At 35.4% G+C, this 11,214-nt stretch overlaps 1 protein-coding gene across 1 annotated transcript; it reads left to right on the top strand.

Moving 5' to 3' along the window:
• The first annotated feature begins 7,509 nt into the window (after positions 1-7,509).
• On the top strand, positions 7,510-10,945 carry LOC107940984 (probable L-type lectin-domain containing receptor kinase S.5). Its single transcript, XM_016874462.2, has 2 exons — positions 7,510-8,952; positions 9,895-10,945. Exons 1-2 carry the CDS (start codon positions 7,635-7,637, stop codon positions 10,707-10,709), a joined length of 2,133 nt encoding a protein of 710 aa, XP_016729951.2. The 5' UTR covers positions 7,510-7,634; the 3' UTR covers positions 10,710-10,945.
• The last annotated feature ends 269 nt before the right edge of the window (positions 10,946-11,214 follow it).

The following is an 11,214-nucleotide window of genomic DNA, read 5'->3' as shown; positions in this document are numbered from 1 at the left end:
AAGAATAATAATTTCATATTAAAATTACAAAAGTATAAAACATAAATATATACCTTAAAGAAACATTTATGGATCTCTAGTGGTTCTCCAGGAAATTAGATAGTAGGCTAAAGAAGAAATATCTAAAATTAGCAATTTTCAATCTTACTTTTCATAAATATTTTTGCCCTGTTGGGTTTATTATATAATATGTATAAAACATGTATTTTAATATAAATATAAAAATTTCATCTTCTATACATAAAAAAACATTAAATACCTCCATGTTAACATACCAGCTCACTTAAATTGGGTAAAGTTATCGATAAGCACAGCCTCCTATAGTCCCTCTGAACACTTTATACCAGGCAAAGGATTTCAGCCAAACTGGGATGCTAGTATTTCATTTTTACTTAAATTGTTGAAATAACCCACTATCTCATTTAATAGGATTAAGGGATTTAAAAATAAAATAGGATATGCTTTTTTTTTTATTTCCATAAAATCTATTTTAACCCATTTTATTAAATATAGTAAATCGATTTCTTTTTGGTAAGAAAAAACTAAGGAAATCGGTAAATAGATTTTTTTTATACAATATGTAAATTCATTACGGGTGATTTTAAAATAATGTTGCTATTTTATTTTCTTTAATTTAGTCACTGTAATTAAAATAATTGTTCGAATTAATTATTGTCGTTAAAAGTTCTGTTAATTCACTAATGAATTATCGATGTGGCACATCAACCCATTGCATGATTGACATGTGACAATTTTTAGCTTTGACTAAAGCTAAGGACCTCTCTATAATTATTCCAATTTTTTTTTTTGTTTATTTGCAACATGAAGATTTCAATGATGACAACATGAAATTTTGAATAATCTTTAAGAAGAGGGAATCCGACGACGACGACGACGAACCATAACCTTATCTTCTCTGATTATCCCAACTACTAGCACAACAACACCAGCCACCCTACCACCACCAACGACGACGACTCTGTCTCTACGGTTACTTGTGGGCCAAAACTGTTTATAAGGGCTACTTTTAAGTTTTAATTTTTTAATAATTTCGTTACAGGTTCTGATCATATATATATATATGCTCTTTTTGACACAATGTCTAGAACTACCCATATCCCTCCCCAACCCATAAATAAGAGGATAATGTGGTTCAATGCACTCGAACCCACATCCTCCTACATTGGCAATAATGTCCATACAGATTAAAAGACTCAATCAATACTTTAAAGTATTTTTAAATTTGAGATAATCTTGATTACTAAAATTTAGGGAAAACAAAATAAATTAAATGCCCATGTTATTGGTTTCTTTTCCCTCAAAAGTGCTTATTGCAATTTACGGGAAAGATTGTGGAACCCAAGGGATGCGAAATGGAATATACCGTGGAAATTCCAGGGACCCTAGATAGTTAGATTTTTCATCTGGTTAGTTTTAAAGCAGCGCGTGCTCACTAATGTGGAGCAAGTAAAGCAGGGTATGGGGTATGATAGTTCTTGTGATTTGTATGGGTATCATTTTGAAGATATCTTGAATGTTATCATAAATTGTCCTTCAACTAAAGAAGTTTGGAGGCAGGTCATACCGGATGAACTTTGTGGGCGTTTTTATGCAGGAGATCTCCATAAATGAATAGAGTCCAATTTGCTCAGTTCTTCTAAACCAAGATCTGGCGAGGTTGTTTGGTCGAGCTTGTTCGGATTGCTTGCCAGACGAATTTGGAAGAACCAAAAACATTTTATCTTTCAGGGATTCCATGGAGCGCTGACAAGATAGTAAAACTTTCCTTCTCCTGGGCAAAGCAGTACACTGCCTCTTATAGGAGGATTCCGCCTAAACAACAATTGCTGAGGTCAGTAGTCCTAGAAAATTGGTTTAGTTTATGTTCTGATGGTGCGATCCAGGTAGGTTCTGCAAATGCTATAGGTAAAGGAGTCTTACTAAATGGAAAAGGCAAGTGGATCATGGGCTACATCATATTATTAGGTGAATGTTATGTTTTTTTATACTGAATTGTGGGGCATCCTTGATGGGTTGGCTCTCATCCAAGATAAGCAATTTGCTAGGTGATGATTCAAACAGACTATTTGGAGGCGGTCAAGGCCATTCAAGTTTCTTCCTTCGATGCTTCGAATTATGCTCTGATTAGAAGAGTTCACCAACTTTTAGCCAATATTGGAGTTTGGGGCATGCAACAAATATCTAGGGAGTTCAATAAAATTGCTGATTGTATGGCCAAAATGGTTTTTGATACAGGACAAAACCTGAAGGTTTTTGAAGAGATTCCAAGGGAGGTTCTAGCAATCACTCTTGTTGTTAAAGCAAGCAACAGTTAGAGGTGATCATGGGCCGGGCTAGGCTGGGTTCGGGTCTCGATTCTATTTAAAAACGACTGCAGTGTGTTTTCCAACATCAAGTAGACCATATTTAACCCCCACTTCCATTTCAATAGGTCCCTCAAAAGATGGACTATAATGCATAGAATTCACATTTAGAGTATGGGGAAGAAGGCCCCCCGCTTTTCGCATTTACAACAGCCTTCGAATGTGAACTCCCCCCACAATCCATTTCACCAGCTGCCTTCCCATTCAAAGAATTTGTTTTTCCTCTTTGGATCTTCGTCGGGCCTGAAAAGCCTGTTTTCCTATTACCATGTTCATTCGGCTAGAGGGGTTTTTTTCCCTTGGGCCTTAGTTGACAAAACATTCCCCTCCATAATGTCATGAGCCTGTCCACCATTAAGACCTCTATTTGGCCCAATCGGCCCACAATTTATGCCTTTGTCCAGCATGCCATTGGGTCCCAACTTTAGCCCACCTTTCCTCCCTTTATTAAAAACCCCAGAAACTCCTCCAACCATATCATCTTCCTGCTGTCCTTTTAATTTCTCCCCTACATCTTCAATAATGACATTACCCCTAAGACAGGATTCTAAACCGAGATTGATGATGTGTCTCACATCACTAACTAAAAATACGACTAAGGTAAGTGCACCTATCGTTAAATAATATAGCTATGGTGAGTAGAGATATCGTATCCACGAGGACAAGAGGTGCTCATGGCCGGCCCGACGGCCCGCCCGAAATATGGGAGGGTTTGGGTAAAAATATAGGCCTGAAATATGGGCTTGGGAAAAAACGAGGCCCGTTTAGAAAACGGGCCGGGCCTCGGACACCACTTTTTTGGCCCCGGCTCGGCCCGGCCCGATATAATAAATATATTTATTTTTTAAATTTTTTAATTTTAAAATATTTTTAAAATACTTTTTTTATTATTTTTTAATTTTAAAATATTTTTACTTTTTAAATTTTTTTTAATTTTAAAATATTTTTAAAATACTTTTTTTAATTTCTAAAATAAATTTTTGGTATTTATTAAAAAATGGGACGGGCCGGGCTGGGCCCGGGCTTATGATTTTTTCCCGGGCCGGGACTGGACAAAATTTCAGGCCCATATTTCGGGTCGGACCGAAATTTTTTTATGGGTCCTGCCCGGCCCATGAGCACCTCTAACGAGGACTAAAAGTATTAGTAATTACTATTTTTCTATTATTTAGCCGGCAATTTAGAGTAATAGGTTTTAAACTAAAATTACTAATCTAATTTAACTAAAAACTCAATAGAAAATAAATCAGAAAAATAATCGAATAGTAACCAATGAGAGAGATAATACCCTGGAAAAAAATTCACCTAAACTTCATCTATTATTAAGAATCTGAATTAAACGATTTATTCACTTGGTGTCTTTATCCGTAAAAATCCCTAAATTATGCTAATATCTCTTTCGAGAGTAAGAGCAACTGACTCTATATTGATTAATTGAAATCTCTTTCTAATTAAAACCCCTATCGCCGTATTAACTCGATCTATGGATTCCCTTATTAGATTTGACTCTAATCCAGTATATTTATGTCATCATATTTCTAGTATTGCATGCAACTCCACTCAATTATGCTAGATTTACTCTTAAGTAAGGACTTTTCCTCTACTGAATTAAGCACATTAAACATGAATTACTATCCCGGAAATATTAAAACAAGAAACAAACACATATAATTGAGAACAAAAATTAAGTATTTATTGTGTAAAACAGAAATTAAATAATAAAATTCATCATAGATTTCACCTTCCCTAGGTATCTAGGGAATTAGTTCATAATCCTGAATAAAAACATCTCAAAGTAAATAAATAAATTAAAAAAAAAACCACAAGAAACAAAGAAACTCATAAAAACTTCAAAAGAAGTTGAAAGGAGGTTTTCGATCTTAATGGAAATCTGCTTTAGAGTTGGCTCCAATAGTGTTCTTCAAGTTGTTTCTTTGATTTTCTATGATGGCTCCCCTATCTCGTCTTTTATTTGGTATTTATAGACTTTAGAATAGTCAGAAAGCCTAAACATTATGTTTTTTCGCGTGTTTGGGAAGCAGGTTGTGAAATCGACACGGCTTGGCACATGGTCGTATGTTTAGCCTGTGTGGCTCACACGGTCGTGTGTCCAACCCGTGTGGCTCTGGTAATCTGTTCTTTTTGACCAATTTTCACTCGTTTCTCGCTCCTTTTTCTCCCAAATGCTCACCTAAGTATAGGAACATGAATCCAAAGGATTAGGAGCATTAAATTTACCAATTTGCATAAATAATCATCCAAAAACGCATTAAGAACGAGATTAAAATATGTTAGTTTTATCATTTATCGATCCACTAGATCTATTCCCCCAATTTTCGCTTCTAAAACCTCGATCTTCCTTTGATTTTTTTCTTAAATTTCTTCTCCACCAACATCCAAGGACCGTAGTTCGTCGAGTCAACTCCCCTCTCCATTGACTCTGTTGTCGTGTTGGATTCTCCGACTTCGACTTTAGCAGATTGCTTCTCTTCTTCCACCACAACCATTCTAGCAGTTGGACACAACTCTTTCCCATAGCCATACTGTCCACAAGAAAAGCACACTACCGGCAATGACTCGTACTCAATACATTGGAGGACGTCATTAATCAAGATTTGAGAAATCAGAGGTTTATCTGAGCAAATTTGCCCCTAGCTCTATTGTCGGTATTAAAATCCAATCTCACTACCTTCCCCACCAACTCTCCAATCTCCCATAGTACTTTGTGATTGTATAAATGACCCTGGAGAGCAGGGAGGCGAATCCACGACTTAACCAGGCTTGGGTACAGATTTGCAGGGTCAAAATTCATAGACCAAGGCTGGACCATTAGATACTGGCCAAAAATAATCCAAGCCCCCTAGGATAAAACTCTGTTGTAATCGTCTTTGCTCTAGAATTTAACAAGGTAATATCTATTCTCAGTGTCCATTAGATGGAATAGCATCGTGGGTCTCCATAAATTGGATATCCTATTTTGGAGAGCTGTAAAACCAATATTTCGGCCAAGAAGCTTAATCACAACTTTCAAATCCATACCCTTTTAGAAAAGTCAATTGATGAAATTTCATTAACAGTTGATTTCTTGATATCCCATCAACAGTTATACTTTTAAGTTATTATTTTTTATGTGTAATGCAACAAAATTAGGATATTTATTAGTATTATTTATTAAAGAAAACTAGATTGTATTAGAGTTTACAATTTCAAGGATTAACTTTCCTTATTTGTATCTATAAGCATTTGAAAAAGATATGTGTTTTAATATCACATATATATTATTTTAAGGATAATTTGGAACATCAAAACTTATATTTTGAGGTTGTATTCATGTGTGATAGCTAGTTGGTGATAAAAAAAAGAAGAAGATAAAATTGAATAATTAAATGATCATTTTATAATTTTTTTATAATTAGGTGGCCGAAAAAGAAATTTACGCTAACAGTACAATTTATCTTAAAGTTATTGAAAAGGCCAATATTTTATTTTATTTGTCTAAACATTACCATTTTTAATAGGATTGAAGTTAAATAAGATTATACATAAATGGTTTACTTGTTCTAAACATACACATGCATATTTTAATTAAAATAATTTTCTTTAATATTCAGAGTTCAACTCTTTTTACAACTCTTTACATATGCAAGATCGACTAATAATATTTGAAATTAAATATATTATTTTATTATAACAGAATTATATTAGTTTATAATTATAATATTATATGTAATATTTAAACAAGCTCGAATAATAAGAAGAAATAATTGTTTTCTTGTTATCTAATCCAACTTGTTTAGTCTTTAAAACTGGTTGAGTGTTTGTGCGTCTGTATCATTCAAAATGGTTAAATTCTCTATTTATATGATATTGTTACTGCTTATGAATGTCACATCATAGGTAGGTATCCATACATGTCAACACGTATCTTATTCTATGATTAACATGTGTTCCCTAAGTACGGATTCGCTTGCATGGTGGTGCGATCCTGCCCCATGTGGGATCATGAGAGGATATGAACTCATAGCGTACGAACCCCTAGACACGAACTATGTAAGTTGTGGGTCGGTTTCAATCGGGTAATCGAGTAGCGGGTAGTGAGTCGGTAATAACGAACACCATAACAAAATCGATTTTATATTAACTTTTTATTTTTAAAAAAAAATACATAATATTTAAAATTAAAGAAATTAAAATAGAGTAAAGCGAACACATCGAATATAAAATTATGAATACACTATTTAAAATATAGGGAAAATAATTGTATGAAACAATCACACCACGTTATCTATATCTCTTTCTAATAGAGGATAAAATTCCTCCATTTTAGCATCTTCTACGAAGCATGGGAATTGGAGTCTCCTACGGTAGAAGATTGGTTGTGAGGGGATGCCGTATTTCCCTACCTAACTACTCCGTTCGCATGCTTGGAAGCTTCTTTTTCTTTTTTTTTTTTCTGAAAACCGTTAATCTAGAAGTAAATTGGAATAAAATAACTTCATTTAACCAATGACTTCACATTTATTTATTTATTATTATTCACAGTTGACTTGCAAATTCCAATATTGCAGCATTTCAATTCTTCAAGCCATTACAAAAAGTGATTTAAATTCTTTCTAGAGAGAAAATTAGTGGTGATAAAAATTGGTATTTGATTGATCATAAAATCAGGTCGAAGTCAGTTTTTAGGGGCGGAACGAAATTTTAATTTTTTATAATTTATATCTTTATAATTTTTAAAGGATTAAATCAAATTTTTATAATTTTAAGAAGAGGAACCGGGCCCCTGCCCCTAGATTCGCCTCTGCATAAAATTATGATGCATAAAATATATATAATTATAAAAAGAAATTATTAAATTCTAAACTTTTAATTTTACTAATTACTTTTAACATCAATATCAATGTTTTTGGATGATAGATTTTAAAATTTTGAATAAATTAAAATGTTAGTGTTTTTGGTTACATATTTTTTTAAAAATATTTAGACAACTGGAGTTAAATAATGATAAAAGAATAATATTTGTATTAAAAATAAATAATGGGATATGATTTAGATTTGCAAAAAGAAAAGGCCTTCAAAAAATGGAAATTGGGTTAAGTGTAGAGAACCGGATCAACCAAGGGAAAGTTTACTTGTTTATATATATACGTAAGATATATAGATATCAACTAGATCTGTTGTCTACTTTCCTTCCCGCCTACGAAAACCCTTCTCACTCGTATGAAATAGCTAGCTAAAGCTTAGAAGAAGATGAGGTTGTTATATCATAATTCCATCCCAATCATCGTAATCTTGTTAACCCTTCTACATATAGCCCCTGCAACAGCAGCAGCCTCTTTCATCAAGGAAAGAGTGTTCGATTTTGATAGCTTCCACGACAGCCACCGATCATCCCTCACCCTCTTGGGAACGGATTCATCCAGCATCCATGGCGGAGCTCTTCAGCTAACCCCCGATACCACCAACGACGACATGCTCGAAATCCACTACAACAAGTCTGGTCGTATTATGTACAATAAACCCTTCAGGCTTTGGTCCAACGACGACACTTTGGGTTCTTTCTCCACTGCCTTTCTCATCAATATCTTCAGGGAGAAAAGCTGGACCCCCGGTCATGGCCTTGCTTTTCTCATTGCTCCCAATATTTCAGCCATGCCGCGCAACAGTTTTGGTCAATGGCTTGGTCTCACAAATGCCTCCACCGATGGTAGTCGAGACAACCACATCGTGGCCATCGAGTTTGATACCCTAAGACAGCCAGATTTCGAAACAGATGGCAACCATATCGGGCTCGACATCAACTCCGTGGAGTCCAAGAAAGTCGCTTCTCTCGATGAATATAATATTACATTATCACCGAATGAAGGCACCAGTTACTCAGTCTGGGTTGACTACAATGGTACCTCGAAGATGATGGAGGTTTTCATGGTGAAACAAGGGGAAGATAAACCCTCCGATCCCATTCTCAGTGACATCATCGACCTGAAAGAATACGTGAAACAAGATTCCTACTTCGGTTTCTCTGGTTCAACAGGTTATCCACAGATCCAGCTGAATTGCGTGTTGAAATGGAGCTTGGACATAGATATCCTGCCCAAGGATGAAGGAGGGAATTGGTTGAACATTGGTCTCGCCATAGGCGTCCCTTTGGTGACAATCACGATCTCGGTACTGGCCATAGGCATCGTATGTATTGTTAAGCACAGGAGGAGAAGAAGAAAAGGATCGATTGAAGGCGGGGATGATCGGTTCGGGAAGTTGAAATGGTTGCCTGGGATGCCGAGGGAGTTCAAGTACAAGGAACTGAAGAAGGCGACCAATAAGTTTGATGAGAGCATGAAGCTTGGGGAAGGTGGGTTTGGAATAGTCTACAAAGGCGTCCTCCATCTCCATGACAACAAGAACATGAATAACAATGTGAGTGGTAGAAGTAAGAATCACAATCAGGACATCCAAGTAGTGGCTGTCAAAAAGTTCTTACGGGACAGTATCAAAGGCAAGGATGATTTCTTGGCTGAGCTCGCCATCATTCATCGTCTCCGCCATAAAAATCTCGTCCGCTTAGTCGGTAATTTCCTTCTTTATTCTTTCATTTATACATTAATTATTAACCTTTCATAAACTTCAATATCACAGATAAAGTTCGAGATTAAATGATTCTTCCATAATTTTTGAAATCCGATTACATGATTGTCAGTCTTCTTTTAAATCAATTATTAATAATTAATATTTTTTTTTCCTTACACCAAACTATGTTGACCGATTAACTATTCTAATAAATTAATACCTTGATTATATTTATTAAAAAAAGAACATCCTCGTTTATCACGTAAGTCAATTTTTACATATGAGCAGTACGGAATATAATTTTAAAAAATTTCCGAAGGGTTCAATGTGAAATGTGGGGTACAAGTTCAATGGATTAGGAATAGTCTTTTTTATTCTTTATTTTTTCTTCCTTTTTTGGTGAGATAAGGAATGGTCCACCACTTTACCTGGTCAGATCAACGTTCATTCCGTTGATTTTTTAATTCATTTTTAAGGAAAATTCGTTTATAATTATTCCAATTTTAGATATTGGGATTTGTTTTTTTATGTATATTGTTTTGTTGACTTTCATTATTACAAGTAGTGATGAGATGCAAGTTGCTATATACAAACATGTTTATCCCAATCTCTATCCATGTACAAAAATGACGAAACAATCTTTATCTAAGTCGTAGCCTCACCCCTCTTCCTACTCCTATCCAACCAAAAAAAAAAAATAATTAAAAGATGAAAATTTTAAAAATATTAAAAAGATAAATATTAAAAGTATACAGTTTATAATATTAAAAAAAATCAGGTGATATTATTTTATTAAAATTTGGTTTTGAATGGGTTGGAATCATCTATTCCATTAACATCAAATATAAAATTTTATAACAGACGCATGTCTATCGGATTTTCTTTTACTTTTTTCTTTTGGGGTATTTCTTAATTTTGATTGATGTTTGTATTGCATTTTCAGGTTGGTGCTACGAAAAAGGGAAGCTTCTACTAGTGTACGATTTCATGCCAAATGGCAGCTTGGATGATCACCTCTATGGGGATTCCAGCCATGGAACCCTGAATTGGAGTCATCGTTACAAGATTCTAACCGGAATTGCATCAGCTTTGCATTACTTGCACAATGAGTATGATCAAAAGGTGGTGCATCGAGACCTCAAGCCTAGCAACGTCTTGCTTGATGTCGACTACAATGCTCGGCTCGGTGATTTTGGTCTCGCCCGTGCCCTTGAAAACGAAAGGCATTCCTATTCTGAGCTTGGATTAGCTGGTGTCCCTGGTACGATAGGATATGTTGCTCCAGAGTGCTTTCATACAGGGAAAGCCACTGTTGAATCCGACGTTTTCGGGTTCGGGGCAGTTGTGCTCGAAGCTGTTTGTGGCAGAAGTCCTGGAATCAAAATCCCACACCAGCAAGATCTTTACACTTTAGTTGATTGGGTTTGGATGTTGCATCGCGAAAGGACAATCATAGAAGCTGTCGACGAGCGCCTCAACAATGAATTCGAAGTTAATGAAGCAAAGAGGTTGTTGCTGTTGGGGTTGGCATGTTCACATCCTACTGCTAGCGAAAGGCCTCAAACTCAAGACATCTTCCAAATTATGAATGGAACCTTGCCAGTCCCTCATGTACCTCCATTCAAACCAGTCTTTCAATGGCCCTCTGGTGTTCCATCACCTATTAGCTCCATTGACAATTCGCTTTCCAGCTTGGCATTGTCTTCACAAGATAGTGCTGGAATGTCAACATCGCAGAAGAACTCGATGCGTGCATAGTTTAAACTCCTTCAGCTTTATATGAATGTCTAGCCCACAAGGATCAGCTAAAAGTATTGACTTTAATGAGCCCTGGAAAATTTAAGGCATTCCCAGTCAGAGCTTAGTTCTCTAGGGTCCTCGATACGATACGAAAACAGAGTAGTACCTAAGAGAGGTACCAGCAACAAGATCCCACATTACAACATCTTTGTAATAGGTTGATGTTGAATATTAATTAATCATTTGTTTATTAACAAGACGATAATGCTATGATTTTAATCTGAGCTTACATTTGTTAATTAAACGGTTACGCTCATACAAATGCTTAGAAAAATATACAAAAGACGCATTTCATGTACCAAGGTGACAATCAAGCTACAGTACATAAAATGATAGATCAAGTGAACTGGAATGTGGTCTAGTATATCATCAGGCTAACCCTTTAAACAAACCAAACTTCCGTAAAAACTTCTTCTGATTGCAGCCCACCATTTCACTTGACCTACAGCTGACACCCTTCTTG

Source organism: Gossypium hirsutum, chromosome D12 (genome assembly GCF_007990345.1).
Source record: "Gossypium hirsutum isolate 1008001.06 chromosome D12, Gossypium_hirsutum_v2.1, whole genome shotgun sequence".
Lineage (NCBI taxonomy): Eukaryota > Viridiplantae > Streptophyta > Magnoliopsida > Malvales > Malvaceae > Gossypium > Gossypium hirsutum.
The sequence above is the reverse complement of the archived record's forward strand: the minus strand, read 5'-3'. Positions and strand labels throughout refer to the sequence as shown.